This window comes from Parasteatoda tepidariorum, chromosome 7 (assembly GCF_043381705.1).
Source record: "Parasteatoda tepidariorum isolate YZ-2023 chromosome 7, CAS_Ptep_4.0, whole genome shotgun sequence".
NCBI lineage: Eukaryota > Metazoa > Arthropoda > Arachnida > Araneae > Theridiidae > Parasteatoda > Parasteatoda tepidariorum.
In genome coordinates this window covers 41845501-41864785 of record NC_092210.1, presented here as the reverse complement: position 1 = coordinate 41864785, position 19285 = coordinate 41845501, and the positions used below count along the sequence as shown (strand labels likewise).

The 19285-nt window shown below is 30.6% G+C and overlaps 2 protein-coding genes across 5 annotated transcripts; both read left to right on the top strand.

Annotated features, from left to right (window-relative positions):
- Positions 1 to 5169: 5169 nt before the first annotated feature.
- On the top strand, positions 5170 to 14228 carry LOC107447211 (RNA-binding protein squid). Of its 4 annotated transcripts, none has more exons than XM_071183338.1 (7): positions 5187 to 5577; positions 7809 to 7849; positions 11045 to 11325; positions 11415 to 11682; positions 11764 to 12003; positions 13902 to 13958; positions 14039 to 14228. In XM_071183338.1, the coding sequence occupies exons 1-4, from the start codon at positions 5396 to 5398 to the stop codon at positions 11610 to 11612; spliced, it is 702 nt and encodes a 233-aa protein (XP_071039439.1). In that variant the 5' UTR covers positions 5187 to 5395; the 3' UTR covers positions 11613 to 11682; positions 11764 to 12003; positions 13902 to 13958; positions 14039 to 14228. The 4 variants fall into 4 exon arrangements, with proteins under 4 accessions (XP_015917554.3, XP_071039438.1, XP_071039439.1 ...); XM_071183339.1 differs by having other exon boundaries at positions 5209 to 5577; positions 11764 to 11934; XM_016062068.3 differs by lacking the exon at positions 13902 to 13958 and having other exon boundaries at positions 5170 to 5577.
- Positions 11618 to 14133, top strand: LOC139426085 (protein suex-1-like). The gene is made up of 3 exons (XM_071183758.1): positions 11618 to 11651; positions 11764 to 12003; positions 14039 to 14133. Exons 1-3 carry the CDS (start codon positions 11618 to 11620, stop codon positions 14131 to 14133), a joined length of 369 nt encoding a protein of 122 aa, XP_071039859.1.
- Positions 14229 to 19285: the final 5057 nt, after the last annotated feature.

The window sequence follows — 19285 nt, the reverse complement described above, 5'->3', positions numbered from 1 at the left end:
TAAATCATTACTTTTCATATCATTTACATCTGTTATGTGCTTTTGTAGTTATTTTTCTAATCTTGTTAGTCCCAAAAAAGTTTAAATCACAAATAAATAGTGAACTTGCTTAAAATGTGTATATACTTCTTAATAGCTCAGTGCTGTTCTCTAAATTGTATTCCATTAAATTGTAAATCCATCTAGTTAGAAGCTAGGAAATCCAATTGACAAAATTTAAGCATAGGTACTTGGAATATTTGTTTTTATACAAGTAGATTAAAATGGAAATCAGTCTAGATTTTTTTAATAATGTGCATTCTCATTCTAACAAGCTTTTACTGTATTCGTTATGATTTTATAAAGAATTGGCTTAATTTTTTATTTAAATAACTATAGCTATCTGTCAATTATACAGGAAGGTATGCTTATTGTGTAATTTGCCATTTCCAAAAATACTTTTAAAAAACATTGACAATTCTACACTAAATCAGCACATGGCTCTCATGGGCCACTTTACTTCGTCTGAAATCGCCATCAAAAATCGTTCCAAAGATCTACAAAAAAATATTTAGAAACAAATTTTTAGAAGTCAGCATGGTAGAGAATGGAAAATGGCGTAATTATTTATGACTTTATGGTACGAAAATGTGCGCCAACTACGATTTTTAGGGTGCCGTGGCGACCAAATGTGTCCCCTGTGTATACAGGGTTGATTAAAAAAATTCTACGTGTTAAGGAATATAATAATCAAGAATCCTGTAGGGATGCAAACGCAATCCAGGGAGGTTGTTAGGAAAGCTGAACGTTACTTAAGAGACCTGATTTAGAACTTTCTCTTGAACTAAACTGTTAAATATAATCTGTATAATAAATTAACGTTATTTGTAACCTTTCTTGCAATTTGATTTTGTGTCCACGCCTATATGTGTTAGTTTGCATCCCTACTTCTATATGATAGTTATAATTATCTAATTCACAAATAGACTTATGTACTATTTATATTCCAGTGTCGAAATCTGGATCTCCTGGTTAGCTCTAAATCACTGTATGCAGGGTGAGTCTGAAAAAGATGACAAAACTTCTCTGGGTGATAGAACGCATCTAGACTAGCATCTTTTTCCTTTTAGCAATTTCTTCATCTATCAATCTTATTCCCGTGAATAAAAATTGTTTTCCCTTTTGAGTTAAACCTCTTTAAATCTGACAGTGAAAAACTACCTTCTAATTTCTAACTGCTTGCGTTCCGATCATTCATTCTATGACGAATATTGATGGTGTTCATGCGCTCTATAAAGTTTTGCCGTTTTCTTCAGACTCGCACTATATGTGGTAAATGTGATACGTTTATAAAAATCCTACTTCCTAGATTCTCTGTCCTTTATATTTCGTATTCACCATTTTCAACTTTTAAAAAAAGAAAGCTATTTAACGAATTAATAGCATAAGCAGCATGTTGCATTTCTTGGCAGCAGTGGATTAAAACTGTTTTTTAGTTATTTCTGAAAGAGCTAATATTTTTAAAATTTATACAAGTTTCCTTGGAAAAATTTTTATAGAAAAAAATATGATTTTTTTTGATGGAGTGCTAGTGATTTTGAAAGTAAGAAAAAAGACTGCACATTATTAGAGGGGGCGCTACACCGAAATTAAATTTTTAGGTCAAAGTTTACCATACAATGCGCAAGAGGAATAAAAATTCCTGACAGAAGTCTTAAGTATTGTCCAAGAAAAATTTAAATTTCTGAGATTACGTAAACTTTTGAGATAACTTAGTTACTTAAAAGCACTCTGCAAGATTTAACTAGAAATGATGTGCATTCTTGAGTCAAGGATTCTAATAGAAAACAATTTCTATGCAAATTTGTTTAAAATCACTTGAAAGTCTTATCTTTTAAATTTTATTCATAGCACCGCATTTCGAACTTTTGGTGGATAATGTATTTTTCTATTTTAATGTCTGAATTGTAAATATTATTTTAACTGTCTAAAAATATTTTTTAAATTGAATGATATTATTCAACAAATAATTTAATAAATACAATTGTAAGAATATATTAGTCTTAGGTAAACTTTGATGCTGATTTTTTTTTTTTTTCAAAATTTATTATAAACTTTAGGAAGGTTTTAAGTAGTAATTTTCAGATAGGTGATTTAACGATATTGATATGCAAAATATTTTGTAGAAATTCCGGCTTGAGCATCAATTTATAAAAAATAAGCTTTTTCTTAGCTTAAATTCTATTTCGTATACTGCTAAAATAAGGTTCAAATTTCAAAACTCTGGACAAAGAGATAAATTACCACGTGTTGCGACGGCGGCCATTAGGTCAGCCTATATGAATTTACTAGTTGTTGGCCTCTTCAGCAGCATTGCTCTGAAACCATTTCATTAATCTATTAAATGCTAATCGACTAGGTAAAAACCTCACACAAACTTGTCACTTTGCGGCTACTAAAATAATATAATGCATAGAAACAGTGCAAAGCGACTGTCAGTTGGTCGTTCCTGCCTTCAGCAGCATTGTTCTGAAGCCATTTCATTCAAATCTTGAATGCTAATCGGCTACGTAAAAACCGTGCCCAAACTTGTCGTTTGAAACTTCGAAAACAACATAATGCATAGATGCAGAGCAAATCAACGGTATTTGATTCACGATCCACATTGGCTTCTTCTGTTTACAGCAGAATTGGGTTTAATAATACTTTAAATGCTTATCGGACAGGTATACACCTTGTTCAAACTCGTTGCTGTGTGGCGTTTAAAATAATTTGTAAACGCATTGCAGATTGGCGGGCGGTTGGACGGCCTTCAAAAATTCAACACTCAGCCATCCATTGCTACATTGCCTTTGGCAGCATAATGACAATAGCATTTTAAGAGCAAATCGGAGAGTAAAACCATACGTGTGTTATCTATCCTTATTTATACGCAATACAAATTTAAGTATATAATAGATTCTTGACTGTCGTTCTCAAGTTTTTTGGAGAAACATCATCATAGTGTCGTTAATTTTAAAATTCTGCAAAAAAATCATTAAAAATTGATTTTGTTTGAAAATTCATTTTCAAAAAATCGTTCTAATACAAAATGTGAGGCTCTGTTTTGAAGGAAAAATCTTGGAATGGAAACGATTAAAAAGAAGTCTTAAGCGACCTACTATAAATGAATTTCAGTGAGCTGATATAGATGGATGACTGAACGGAGACAATAACAAAAGCTTCCTGAAATTGGAAGAAGAATAAAATCTGTGCATGGAAAGAACTCTCCTGGAGCAGTTGTGGTGACTATGGTTACGAGATTTTATTTCAACTAAGGGTGTTAAGTCAATATTTAAGACGTGTTTTGACTCCTATTGGTGAGAGAAAAGAAATCAGGGAAGAGAGAAGTTATCCACTTTTAAATGCGCTATTTCTCGTATCCACAACAGCAGATAACCTCAGACGTTGTAAAGAGGGGTGTTCTTTTAATAGACAAACTCTACTTAATTCTGCATCCCTTTTTTAAGCCGCATCGATTTTTCTCAAATTGTTTGTTTATATATCTTTTTATTTTTACGTGTTTCATGACTCATATTTTGAGTCCCATAGTGGACTGATCGTTAAGACACGGTTCCCAGCAGATCACCGAAGTCAAGCATCACTGGCTGCGGTCAGTGTGCGGGTGGGTGACCACTTGGATCAGTCTGCGTAGGGACCGAGGGTGTGCGGTATTGGTCCTCGTTAAACTGTTCTACCGTAAAGTGCTCGACTTCGCGTGCAGGTCGTCGGGCTACCAAAGTAGGGGAGCCATCCCTTCTGCAGAGGATCAAAATTGTGATGGTATCTCTCAGGGATGGTTTCCCAGACCGTTGCCAATAACCCATTGTGCAGCTCTAGTGCGACATAAATGAACTACAACTACAACTACGACTCATATTTTGATAATTATTAAACTCCTATTATCGTGAAACGCGAAAAAAGTCACGGATTCCCTACAAAAAAACTCAGTACTTTATTTTTTCTGGTCTTTCGTACTGTATTCTAACTATTTATTCAACCTCTGAAGCTGCATCATAGAATAAAAAAGCTGGAAACAAACTTTCTCAAAAGCATGTTCAAAAGCCACGGGTATTCCTGATGAGAAATGTCTCTACCTATGACTCACCAGTCATTGTCTGCAGACCATTTATCACCTTTGGTAAAAGAAAGGAAAATATTTTTTGAAATATAATGTTAGGAGTAAAAATTTATTGATTGAAAAATAACGGCTTTAGGAATACATTTTGCGAATTTTCTTGAAGAAGAAGTCAAGTCTTGAGTGAAATCAAGAAAAGTATACCAATTATGGAGCGTTTCCTCAGTTTGCGAAAAAAATCGCACATACAAATTCAGAGATTCTGTTTGGATTAGAGTGAGGCAGTAAAAATTCTACATTAAACCAATCTCATTGCATGAAAATCATTCACTTTTGATCACCATCAGGTAGGTAGTTAGGTACTTTACTCACATCGCATTAAAGCTGCGCAATGAGCTATTGACGATGGTCTGGGAAGCATCCGTGAGGATGTTCCGAAGACATGCCATTGCAATTTTGATCCTTTATAGAGGAGATGGGTCCCTTGTAATGGTAGCACGATGTAGATCGCGAAGTCGAGCATTTTACGGTAAAACAGATTAACGAGAACCGATACCGCGCACGCTCGGTCCTTACTCTAGCTGATTAAAGTGTTGAGTTTTCACTAATCAGGTTTCTTATAATTCCTCAATGGTGAATGTAGGTGAGGCAACCGCTTTCGGTTAATTCGCGTATGCAATTTTTTCGAATGCGGAGCTAATGATCCCTCACACTGCACGCGAATCGCACATTCGTTCACACGGTAATGCGATTCGTACACGCGTGAGCGCTAACTCTGACTTCTGCAAGTAGTTTCTAAATATTCTCACAGGCGTCTGGGGCACTTACCTGAATGGGCTATTTAATCAATTGCAGTTGACGCAGCTCCGAATACCGAAGAGAAGAAAGGACACCTGATTGGTCGGTTTTTGTGGGAAAATATATTTCACCAATGAGCTTCTCAAATTTCCTTGACAATGCATGTGGTGAAAATGTTACCTAATATTTTTGTGAAATAAAAGAATATTCTTCACCTTTTGATATCAAGAATATTCTAGAATTCAAGTATTTATTTCTTGTTGCCATCGCAAATATTTTGTAGAATTATTTGAAGCCTAGCCTTTTGACCTAATGGTTTGGCATCGATTGTGCCGGTAATTGGGCCAATCACCTTCCTCAAGATACACCCTTTCGCATTTCTATCTGCATCGGTACTCTTACGTCTGTAGAGGTCAGTCAGTCATAGTCATCTAGCAATTGAAAAATTTGCATAAAGTCGTTTTGCACTAGTATAATTTTAAACTTTTCACTACTTTAATTATGGCTTCCGATAGTCAACAATATACCGACGGAAATTTTGCTGATGATCAGCAATATTCAGAATACAGCGAACAGAACTACACTGAAGCTATGGAAGAGGGTGGTGACACAAGTGCTCAAATGCAAGAAATGAACGGAACAAATGGAACTAACACATCTAAAAGTTCATCTGACGATGATAGGTAAGTATTTTAAATTGCAATTTCAGTATTTGAGTGTTATTAACTTTCTTTAATTTGACTATCTTTACAAAATTTCTCCGTAGTGGAATTGCGCCATTTTGAAGCGCCCGTTAAAATCTTTCTTAATCTGTAGCTTATTTCTTTTTCTGGAGTCTCACCTATGCTAGATTTAAATTAATGTATCTACTTTATTATTTTTTTAAATAATTTTGTTATATTCATTATTTCTTTGTTCTCTTGAATGTCGAATTCAATATGGCGGCTAATACTAATGTCTTGCCATTTTGTTGTCGGTGATGTGGCGGGCCAAAGATTGTCTACTAATTGTAACACATTAACTATATCTCTTTTTCAGATTATTATACAATTTTTTGTTGTAGGTGTTACGTGAAGAAATTATAATTTTAATCCATATAGATAACGTTTAAATATGTAATTTCTTGTGGATGATTTAGGGTTCATTTCTTTTGATGCATTTTGATTAACGTAAATTTGGATTTCTGTGAAGAAATAATGCGTAGTTTAATTTTTGGTAAATTTTCGCTATTTTATCTGAAGGAATTTACTTAAGATTATTTGTTAAGTTGTTGATAGTTGCAGTATCATTAATGGCTTGCCATAAACGTTACAAATTTTATTGCTTGTTTGGGAAATTTCCACGACTAATTTGAATATTAATCTAAATTTGATTTTCATGAATGCATTATGCATATTAGATTATACTGGAAATTTCATGTATTTTATTGTTGCTGTTTCTTGTAGTGGATGTATTGATAGTTTATTTCTAAATATATATGGCTCTATCAATTAATACTTCTGTAGCGATTTTTCTCATACATGTAGCATATGTTATGAAATTCTAAATTCTTACATTTTTCAGTTTTAAACTAGTTTCATGTTTTTAAATCAAGTTTTTGGAAATCTTATTTTATATAAGGTAAAATTAATTTGCATGATTTCAAGTCAACTGATGGATAAGTTTGAACTAAATGCTATGCATTTGATTTTTAATGTTAAAGTAATACACCAGCACAATTAAAAATAATTTATATCATGCACAAGAAGATAATTCATTAAAGGATTAATCGTTCATCTGCCTGAATTTAAGAATGATTAACGTAATTAAGAAACCAAGAGCAATACTTAGATCAATTAAATTCAAGAGCCAAATTTAAAAGAAACAACTTTAAATGGCATTGAGAATTTATTGACAAGACTTATACTGGATTGCATCATTTTAGAAGCAGTGGAGATTTGCTTAGGTTTCTCGACTTGCCTTTTCCTGTGTCTCCAATGCAAGAGTTGAATATGATGATGCAAAAAGTTGATGTGGATCTGGTGGAGGTATGTTTTTAGCTTCTGTATTAGCTAAAATGGAAGAATTGGTGCCTAAGAAAGATTAATGGATTATATTAACTATTGGGGAGCATCTCATTATATAAGTAATTTCGTGAATTAACGTAACGAAGATAACGAACTCTTATAAGACAAGTATGTGTTTAAAATATAGAAGATGTTAATGTAACCAATTAAACTCTCCCCAATGATGGTCTTCAAAATTTTAAAATTGATTTTGTGTAAAATCAAGTATACATATTGCTATAAGATAACTTATAGTTAAAATGATTAATTTATTTTATTATGCTTTTTTAAATTCTGAATTTCATAGATTTTTCAATTGTGTATCTGTAAGTTATTAAAGATAGTTTTTCGAGTTTTTGTCAAAGCAAAATTTTATTTAATATTTAAACCTTGTAGACGAATCACTTATGTACATTTACAAGGAGAAATTTGATAAAGTATAATGGAAAATATAAAGTTTAAGTTGATAATTTTTGAGTGTTAAGGTAAAACCTTTTTGCTTTGGTAAAAATTTTGTTTAAAGACTTTAGAAAAATAAGATTTTATATACTTTCAGTAAAATTAGTTGTATAATTAAACTTACCTGAAAGATAAGTTATTAAAATTTTTCTTAGTCTTCAAACATATTGTATTTTGTTTTATATTTTAAACAACTACCTTTATCTCTATTTCTGATGGACATTTAAAAATGGTCACCTGGCATATATTTCTTAAATTCAAGCCTTGATATGCCCAAATTAATCTTATTGCCTGTTTTGATTTACTCCTTAAGTATTGCTTAATTTTTTTGATAAGGAAGAGAAAAATTTAAGAGATAAAGGTATATTTTAAGCTCTTACGAATCTCTTATATTATTTTCCGTTTTGCAGGAAACTTTTTGTTGGTGGAATAAGCTGGGACACTGATCAAAGTAAGTAATATCTAATATTTTTTTACTTGAACAGTGAAATTAAATTTATTTGTTAAATAATTTATGTTTATTTTCTTGTGCAATTTTTTTTAAAGTTAATAACAGCGTAATGCAGCTTAAGCTATGAAATTATAATTTGAATTACTTGTAATGAGTAACTTTTCAATCTTGCATGGCAAGATCAGTTTTAATCAATCTTAAGTTTATAGTACTGTTTTTAACATTGGTACTGTTTTTAACGATTAGTCTATTGCAATTTTTAAAGCTTATAATTTATAAAGTTTATTCATTTGGATTTTTCATATTTAAGCAAGTATCAATTATCAGTCAGGAAGACAGAAGTCACTCGTGAAATGATCCATTGGATTGAACTGTCTTTCAATTATTATATAAATTTTTTTTTTTCGATTCAAAAAAATCCTCTAAAAATGTCACTTGCCTAAGCAGCAAACCATAGATGACACTTTTTTCCTCTGAATCTGAAATAGTCTTTTCTTTTTTTACTCTAGTGTAGAGATGCACAACCTGCAATATGAACAAAAGGTTTAAAAAAATTGCACTCAATGTAGTTATTTGATCGCCCCCCCCATGGTTAACACTATGAATTTACGCAGTTTTGTAAATCCTAATATTTTCAATACATTACTAATATGATGCTCGAATTTAGAAATTTAGTTATTACTTTTGACACTCTTTGTGTGCGTGCTGATTTGGTCCGGTTTTCATGAAATTGCGGAAAAAAAAATTTCACATTCTTTTAACCAGGGTCCGCTTTTATCAATTTGTGCAAATTGGGTCCGGTAATTGCAAAAAACTTTTTCAATGAGTTTTTAAATTGNAAAAAACTTTTTCAAGGAGTTTTTAAATTGTAAATAGATACATGATTATGCTCGGCACTGTAAAATTATAATAAAAAAATAAAATTTTCAAAAGCAAACAGCAATTGCTGCTTCTAAATTAGGGATGCAACATGCAAATATTTGGCATTTAGCCTATACTGCTGGACGCAGAATATTAATTTCGGACGAATAATGGAACAATCGTCTGCCGAAGACAAAACTAATTCGTCTTTTCTTGTTTTCTGCCCTGGGAAGGGTTAATTCGATTAACAAAAGAATAATGAAGATAAACAAATTTGTGAAGGGTCCGATTAAAAGAAAAATCATTTTGTGAAGGGTCCGTTTTTAAGTTAAAATATTTTGTGAAGGGTCTGTTTTTATGAAAAGATATTTTGTGAAGGTTCCGTTAACGGACCCAAATTTCTTATAAACAGACCCCTGATGTTATTTTAATAAGGTTAATAGAAAGTGAAATTGAAAAACCCCTTCTTCAAATATTAAACTTTTAAGACTTTATTTTTCGATAAGAAAATTTAACTTAATATTTTTAATTTCGAAAAATAAATTAATAAAGTTGAAAAGCATTTTTTAAAACCAGAACACTTTAAATTTGTTAATATATCACTTAATAGAATTTTTTTAATAGAATATGATTAAAAGAAACAGAATAAAATTTTCAAATGAAATCTTTAAAATATTTAAAAAATCTTAAGATTTATGCTAATAAATGAGGTGGCTGAACAGCCTGATGGAATCTTTTTACAAAATGTTGTTTATAGGGTTCTAATTCATCTCACGATAGTAAGTTAATCATTATTTCAACAGCTTCTGAAATTAGTGTTTCTGTTTAAAGCTGTTGACATATTTTATTAAACAGTTGAAAGACTTGTATTCTGTTGACATATTTTTTTAAAATTTATTTTGATGTTCAAGAGCAATCCCATGATATATATAGTAATTATTGGTAAAAGCTTTCACAGTATTAACTCCATCTAGTATAATTTCATATTTGGGGCATTAAGCAGTTTTTTTCTCATTTGCCCGTCCATGGGCTTGCTACACAGGACTGATTGTGCTCCGGAAAAAAAATCCGGATTTCCGGATTTTTTGTTAACAGTGATCCGGAAGTTTCCGAAGATTTCCGGAAATCAAATTTTCAAAGGTGGAACTTAAAAACACAGTTTATTTTATTTGTTTGTAAGGGTGAGCCAGAGAGATACTTTATAATAGCTTATATTCATGATTAATATTCATTTTTTATCAGTAAATAGTTGTTATCAGTAAATAGTTGTTAAACTCAAGAAAGACATATTTGTAAATTTTAATTACTTCTCCAGGTATAGGTATGTGTAAATGGTATAGGTATGTGTAAAATTTTAAATATATTTTAAGTAAACTAAGAAATATTGAGAAAAAGGGGAAAAAAAGTGTTTAAATTTTTTCTAATTTTTCAATTTAACTGTTTTTTTTTTTTAACTCAAGAAATTTTCCGGAATTATTACTTGGGCTCACAATCACCCCTGGCTACACATATCGTATATATTTGTTAACTTCCGCGATACTTCTTTTTCAACCAAATTTAAAAAACCCACTTTGCGTTCCAAATGTTTTTTTTTTCCAAGGTGAACCCACCTAATAAAACCCAGACGGATTTTTTAAAATTGGGCCCACTTGGCTAACCCTGGTTAATATGTGTATTAAGTGTAAATAATAAAAGTATTCAGGGGTCTGTCTAGGTTTTTCTGAGAGGTACCTATTTTGTGAAAATTTAGACATAATTTTTGAAAAATTAAAAATTATATTAAAAAATTAACACAAATATGGATTTATAGTTTCTTAAGGTATGCAAAAATAAAATTTTAAGAAAGTATTTTGTGAAACTACCATTTTTCCTGAAGTAGAATTTGTGAAAGTACCGCTAAACGGTAGTAAATTCGGCCTAGACAGATTCCTGGTATTGATCATAAAGAGTTGTAAACAAGTATTTAAAATATATTCCTTACTAAATGTTGAATATTTTGTATTATGTTGAAGATTTTGTATTATGTAATGTTATTAAAAATGAGCATTTCCCATTGTTTTTAATTTCAGTTTCTGAATTTTTTTCTAGTGAATCGATTGTTTTACTTATTAAGTAATCAGTTTTGCAGTTTCTAATTTTAAACTAAAGTATTTAATTTAGTGCCTAGAACAAAGTTTATATAACATTTTCCTCATTATTACTGTCAATTACCACCTATAATTACCTTAATGTGTCTGTCTAAATACTTTAGCGTGTAGCCCTTTGCTCAAAAATCTTAGCATAATAAAAATAACTATTAAAACATACTAATTATATCAAATTAAATTATTTTAGAGGATCTTAAAGAATATTTCTGCAAATTTGGTGATGTGACTGATGTCACAATCAAGACTGATCCAGCTACTGGAAAGTCTAGAGGGTTTGCTTTCATCACATTTGCATTAGATGAGACAGTTGATAATGTTTTAAAGAATGTCCCTCATAATATCAAAGGAAAGCAGATCGATCCTAAGAGGGCAAAAGCAAGGCCTGGAATTAAAAAAATCTTTGTTGGTGGACTAGATATTGACTATCCTGAATCTGACATCAGGGCTTACTTTGAAAAATACGGAAAGGTAAAGTATAATCCACTTTTTCTTTTTTTTTTTTCCTCTTTTTTTTTGCCAAGAGTTGAATGGTGTTTAATACCTTGTTAAATTCTTAGGTTGAAAATATTGAACTTCCATTTGACAAAGTTAAAAATCAGCGAAGACAGTTTTGTTTTGTTACATTTGAAACTGAAGATGCATGTGAACAATCTTGCAAGCAATCTAAGCAGAAGATTGGAAATAAAGAATGTGATGTTAAGAAAGCTACCAATAAACCTGATCCAAGGTTAGGTGGTGGTAGAGGCGGACCATGAGCTGCATGGGGAGCTGGTTTTGCTGGTGGCCGTGGAGCTGCTCGTGGTAGAGGAGCCAGAGGTCGTGGAGGTCAGTATTGTTTTGTTGCATTAACTTGGTAACCTTACCTTAAGAGTAGTCCTTACTTTAATTTGATCTCTTCAAATTTAGGTCCTATTCCCCCTGCACCTCAAGGTTGGAATGCTCCTGGAGCATACGGATCTGGTGGGTATGGACAGCAATCTGGCGGATATGGCTACAATCAAGGCTATGGCGGTGGATACGGAAACTATGGTGGTGGATATGATTATGGATATGGCAGTGGCTATGGAGGAGGATATGGTAATTATGATTACAGTGGCTATTACAATCAGCAAGGCAGTGGTGGATATGGAACAACTGGTGGTTACGGTGAGCAATTTTAAATTTTATTGCTCAAATACTGTACCATTTAAGTTATACAGTACATCACACAGTATAATTAGTGTTAGTTTAAATAAAAGTTTTGACCGTACTGAGAAATTGGGTTAATGAAGTTTTTATGAATTAAAAGAGAATGTTTTGTAATCCAGGGAGATTTTAAATATGTTAAATATATTGATGTTCATTCCTTGAATTTTAAAATATCACTTTATTCCAGACATTTTAAAACAAATAGTTTTTTTTCTTTTGTTTTATCTATCGGTTTTCATTGAAGTAGGTTGACAATTCTGTTTTTCTTTTTGATTAACTGCCACCGCTGTTTTCTTAAATGATTATAATCTTTTTTTGCTGAGGTTTATATTTATTGTGCCAGTGAGAATTCTATTCATGTTAAGTAAAAAATAAATTTTAATTTCAAATTTATCAATTTTCAATCAAATTAAGTCTAGATGAGACTGAAATCGAGTTTAAAGCATTGAGTCCTGAACTAATATTTTAATGTTGGTAGAATGCTTAAGTAATGTTTTTTTTTGAGTAATGGGATAAGAACGTGCATTAAGACTTTCTCTCCTCCTGTATGTATAAGAAATTTTTGAGTTATAAATAGAAATCAAAGAAATTCCGAAATACATCAATGTTTTCATGCCACAATCACCTCTGCCTATTGCTTTTTGCATATTTAATGTTCTTTACACTTTGGTTTCATTTTGAATGTGTGAATGTTCATTCTTGTGAAGCAAGCCCTTGTGTAACTTATTAGAATTGCGTTGTTTTGATTCAGTAGTTTTCCCTGTTTTCAGTGCTGTGGATTTTTACTATTCTGAAATATTGAATTGCAGTGCATCAGTTTTAAGTAAATGTTAGTCCTGTCAATTTGATTGCAATATGATTGATTTTGATAAATCAAAAGTTACTAGAGGGCTTGCTTTTTTTTCTTTTGTCTGTAGTTACGTTTATTGATTGCAGTTTTCCCATCTATATTGGACTGACTGTTCATTGAAAGTCTTAAGTTTGCAGTTTCTTAGTTATAAAATCTTATTAGGAGTTTATTTATGTTACAATTGGTATACTTAGTTCCATTTGCTTGTATCCAGTCTTAATTTAGTTGTTTTAATGATTTATTAGCATAAAGTGAAGATTCTTTGTATTGACAATCTAGAATGCTTAGTTTTATGTCTTTAAGTACAAGGTGTCTAAAATTTTAATTGTCATGCATATAGCTGAATTAGCCTCTTGAACTATAAGATTTCAGTAGTCAATTTGCTGTTGACAACAGAAAATTGTTCAGACTTGTTTTTTCTGGAAAGTTTAATTGTTCTTGATTACTTCTAAAATTTAATTTAGTAATTTTAGAGCAAAACTTGTTAATGTTTTTTGTGTTACAAGCTGTAGCATACAATTAAAGGGTTAATATTTTTTCTTAAACCTGTAGATAGGAATCTGATTGCTAAACTGTGAACTTATTTAGTTCTGTTGTGGATTGTTTTCTATAATATCTTAATGTTAGGTTTATATTGTAGGAAAACAGCGGTGTTCTATTAATGAGCAAATGGTTTTCATTTTAAAACCAAGGCCATAATATTAATAAAATATAATTTTCCTGGACACTTCCAATGGTTTGAGATGATGGTTAGATATTTAAAAAGAATTAAGTTCATCATAAAATCTTAGTATTGAAAGTAGAATTGCTGTTTAATTTTTAAAATTTTATTTGACTAACAAGAATAAAGCAACATGTATAATCTTCGCTAACCAAAAAATTATCTTCCCTTATTCTACACTTATGATTTCTTTCTAGTTTGAGAGCCTTTAATTTTTTGTAATTTAAATGTTAGTTTATTTTTCAAAAGTTTTTAATTTTCTTTTATCTAAATTATACTGCTTAGGAATGGGGAACAGGTTGACCAAGACAGTAAAAAATGGGAAGACGATTAGGAACTGAGGTGAATGATTCTACTGTTGCTTTATTTCTAAAATCTTTTGGTTTTGTTTTGATTTATTAAAATAGTATGGAATCTTTCAGGCCAACAGCCAAGTACCTACGGCAAGACTCCTCGACGTGGTGCAGCAGTTGGAGGTGCTGCAGCTGCTAATGCCTACCACCCATACAGCCGTTAAATAATTTTCATGAACATTTAATCATCTTTCATAATTTTCATGTCTTGTACATAGGCTATACTGTCCTCATGAATAAAACTTTTATTTCTAGTGCAGTAGGTCTGCTCTTTATATTTGTTTATTAAATAAGTTGCTAATTATTTCTTAGAATTGTAGAAAATTTTCGCATAATCAGTCAAGCATAAAGTTTGTAATTTTATTTTTTGTTGCTGCAATCTACTCAAATGATGCTAGTTTCTTAGTTGTACATTTCGGTTACTGGGTTTTAAGTGTTGTCCAAGGTTCTCATAAGGAATTAGATTATGGTTAGCAATTAAATCTACAGAGTCATTCATACAAGTAATCAGTGAGGTTTGACAGATATTCAAAATTTATTACCATTTATTTTGAACTTGCTCTCTAAGTTCTGACTAATTACAGTGTATAATTATTCCTAATCTTGTTTTTATGATAAAGTTGCAAGTTCTGTAAATAAGATAATAAAATAAATGTCGAAACTTGTTCTACAAATTGATTTGTTTATTGAATTGACCAATGCTACATTTATGCACCATTTTCATGACAGATACGTCTTGTTGAATGGGATTTAAGCTTAGCACTTGTGCAATTAAGCATAGGGTTAGATAAAACTAACAAAATGATTCTTAAGTGGTGGCAGTGTTTGCAAGTTACCCCAATGTTTTTATCCATTTTGCAACTAGCCTTTCATTCTTTTCTCTTGCAAACTTTCTTTTTGATTATTTGCTACATTCATTTGACACATCAGTTACATTTTTAGGCAACTTTTTTTTCTGAGGCTTTTTTTGAAAATCTAACTTAGAAGTTTTCTTGTTATTTTTACTTACCATGCAGAAGAAAGCGTTTCTGAATTTTCGATTTGGTATAATTTATGAGAGAAATTGCTATCAAATTTTTTTACTGTTAATTGCTTGCTTTATAGTTGGTAGTCTGTTTAAATTACTGCTAAATGGGGAAATAAGCCTCTTGCATGTTACTTTTATTCACCCAGGACTTTTATGTTAAAGCATTATGAATTAGAAAACATCCTTACATCAATTTAGATTAACGTAAATTAATTATGAACTTTTTTCAGGCCATATTTATGTTACAATAGATGTGAAGGAATTTTTTTCTTCAAAAAGGTGCATGTTTTAAAAGCTTAATAGTGTATGACTAGGGTAAATGGTCAGTTTTTTCAAAGCAATAAGTACATAAGTAATACAAGAAAATCAGCATATTTTTTATTCTCATACTTCGAGCAGAAACATATTTTGGAGGAAATTTAAATTTACAATTGGCAATCTCCTTAATTCTATTCATATATGTTAAATCCTTAGTTTTTCTGAGTTGGTATATTTTTCATGAAGCCATTGTATTCCGCTTGTACATCTCATCCAGTTGTCATATATTCTGAGTTCTGTTGATTCAGGATGAAGTGTTCTGGGTTAGTACGAGCCCTCAGAAATGATAAAAGTTGGTTTTTAGAACTTTTATGAAAGTAAGAATTTCTTTTTATTGACTTTCGTCGTAGAAGTAGTACTAGCAAATATATTATTAACAAACCCTAACAATGCATGACTGAAGGAGATTTTAGCAGATTTTCGCTTCAGTCTCTCAAAATTTCAGCTTTTTCGCTTTTTGTGAAAATTCAGTCATTGAGATAAAATATATTTTTTCGATTTTCAAAGATCAGCAAATGTAAACGACTTAGCTGTCAATCCATCCCATTTTCACTTATCCTAGCTATTTTCTCCACTTTCACGCACAGAAAATAAGATTTTTTCCGACTGACAGCTCTTATTTTCGTAATTCGGACGTCGTTGCTTCCTGTTAGCTGTCACGAAACCAAACGAAGTAATAGAGAACAATAGTGGTGGATTTGCGGTGAAAATATTAATTTGCTCATTCAAATCTAGTAAATTGTTAATTATGGCCAAGCAACAATACAGGCCTTTTAGAAATCCTAAGTACAGAATCTGCTAATATCTCGATTCTTATAACGCTACTTTTATCAGATTTCGAAGTTGCGCATTGCGATTCTATTCACGGGATTTAAATATCGTACATTGCGATGCTTAGTTACAAGATTTTAAAATTCAATATCTATATTAGTATTGACGCCTTTTTAAAATCTCTATTTTAATATCAAACATTGATTTTTGTATTTACCATTTGTATTATCAAAGTTGCATGTTGTGATCCTTATTAACGCGAATCGATTTTCGTATTTACCCGATTTAAAAGTTTCGCATTGCGATTCACTTAGATTCTAAATTTTCGGATTAACTACGCGAAAATCGTCTGTGCATTGTTTCTATTTTTGAAGACTTAGTAGGAAAAGGGGTCTGTCTGGGTTTTTCTGAGAGGTACCCAATTTGTGGAAATAAAAAATTTAAATCAACACAAAAATATGGATTTATCGTTTCTTACAGGATACGAAAATAAAATTTTAAGAATTTTGACCCCAGATCTGTTTTCAACAACAAAAAAATAGTAGGTATTGTGGATTCTTTTGTCTGTTAATTTCCAATTTTACTCGGTGCTTGATTAAGAATAAACCATGCCAAACTTGTCCCTTAAATGGGTAATATACAGTCGGGTAAATATCTTTTGGGCTTTAAATTACTCTTGATACTGCAGAAATTTAAACTTGGGTTAAAAAGTGTATTTTAAAATTAGCGAACTTTATTTTTTTATTGAATTAAAAAATAATTTTTGTAAAAAGCGATGAATTTATCAACCTTGAAAAAAGAAGCACGTTTTTTTTATTCTTGGAATGCATTGTGTTTGATATTATAGAATAAAATTAATTAGAGATTTAATGATGACTAGAGATATTTTATTCTTTGCTATTTTAGATTCTTTTTTCAAATTTCGGACATTAATATTGCGAAAATAATCGAAGTTAATTTAAAATTTCATATTCATGCCTTTGATTGATCATTTCATGGTAATTTCAAAATCTTAGTTATTTTGAGTTTCAAGATATTGCACAGAAAAAAGATATTCGCCATTTAGGTAAAACAAGACACCACTATAAATGTAACCCTTTTCTCAAAAGTTATATCTACACCTTCTCTTGGAAATAACCGACAGAACTTATTTGGAAGGAAAAAAAAAAAGGTTTAATATTATTAAATCTCAATTTATTTCATGCATGGCAATCACATTTGACTTTATCTGATATTTTTTACTAATATCGTAACAAATTCATGAATCTTGAGTCATTTTACAGCAGTTAATAAAATTTATCAATCTGTACCCTTTTATCTTATGGTCTATTCGTTTTTACAAAGTCCAGATTTGTGTTTCTGTAACTATCAGTTTCGATTGCAAAAGGAAAATACATAGTTCTTTTTCCCCCAAACTTTGACTTTGGGTCTAAATATTATTTTATTGAGCTGAAACTTACTAAATATTAGTATTATACCTAATGACACCTTTTTACGAGGTTTTCACGAAAGATTCGAGGATTCTTAGCCAAACTATAATCTAGCCACCCTAATTTTTTATTTTATTAATTACTTCGTTATGACTATGCAATCCAACATCGCATGTTGTGTCTTGTGCCAGTACTGCTACTAATATTTACAATACTTTCATTGAATAACTCCAATATAATTTTAAAACTTGTTTTCTTTGTGTTCTACTTTTAGATATGTTTCAGTGTACGGTTTTCTATCTGCATTGTTTTCTATCTGCAAAGGTCAACCGTTTTTAACCTTTCATTTTAAACCATCATCCACTTTGATTATTAGTAACATTTCTACACTTGATTTTTTAAAGATAAAGACGAAAAATTATTAGAGAATCTTCCTTCGTCCTAAAATTTTATTCCACTTTAACTTCAAACATATATTTCTACCCGTATTGAAAGTTTGGTTTATGCAAACCGATTGTTTATTACAGAATTGCTAATTTTCAATTTATATATTTAAAAAATTATTTTGATAAGCTAAAATCGTGATCTGGCTGGTAGTAAAGTTATATTATTTGAATTTGGATATTAACTGTAAAAATATTTGCTTTTTACTCATTTAAACAGCCAAGAACTTAAAATAGTTGACCAAAAAAAATGGCTTTGAAAGGAAAACTTGTTACCCTGAACAAATTGATCGGATGGTGTAGTGTAGAGTATATTTTAAGTTAAGAAATCGGATGCAAAAACGTACTTACTCTTTATAAATATGTTTTTTTTTTTTTTCTCGAAGGATTGGATTTCTGATCATCAAAATGTAGGGGGTATCCGCAATTGTTAAGACCCTTGAATGTAAATTTTACTTTTTGGGTATTTCATCGAACCTTAGGAATTATTTTTTCAAAAAAAAAAAAATCTAAATTTTTGCACACAATTATAAAATTTAATTATCTAGATATAACATCGTGCAAAAAATAGTTATTATTAATTTATTATTTCATTTAATAATTTATTAAAAAATTTTTGAATACTGAGGTACAAAGATGATTGTGCTCCGGAAAAATTCCGGATTTTTCGGTAAACGCGATCCGGAAATCCGAGGTTCAAAAGTTTCAAGAAATTATTGATCACATTTATGTATTAGAATTTTTTTTGTTGTATTTAGAAATATTAGAACTCGAATTTATACTTGGCATCTCTTTCATTTGTAAATATTTTTTCTAGTAGAATAATAAATGTGATTAGAGATAAAAGTAAACTTATGCATAATTATTTATTTAAATTATGCTGCATATAATTTATTTAGAATGTCATGTTTCGAAAACATCAATGATTTAAATTTCTAAAGACGTTAATTTTCTGCAATACGTAATTAATGATTTTATTGGAGAAATTTTCAGGATTTTTGAGTTGGGCTCCCAATCACCCTTGAAGGTATAAAAATTTTTTTAACGAATGCAATTTTATAAGGTAAATTACAAATTTTGAACGAAATCGGGCGAGCAGTTCCCAAGAAATCAATTTGTAAAGAAATTTAATATTAGATCGGAGTTATTGCCTTGATAATGATCCGTCCGATTTTGATATCTTTTTATTTCTTTCACCACAATTTTCATTTCTATTGTGTATGTTTTCTCTTACATTTTTAATGCTTAACAAGATATGAAATTAAAGAAGGGCAATTATTGCATAACATATCAAAAGAAGTAAATATTGAGATATCAAGAAAATAAG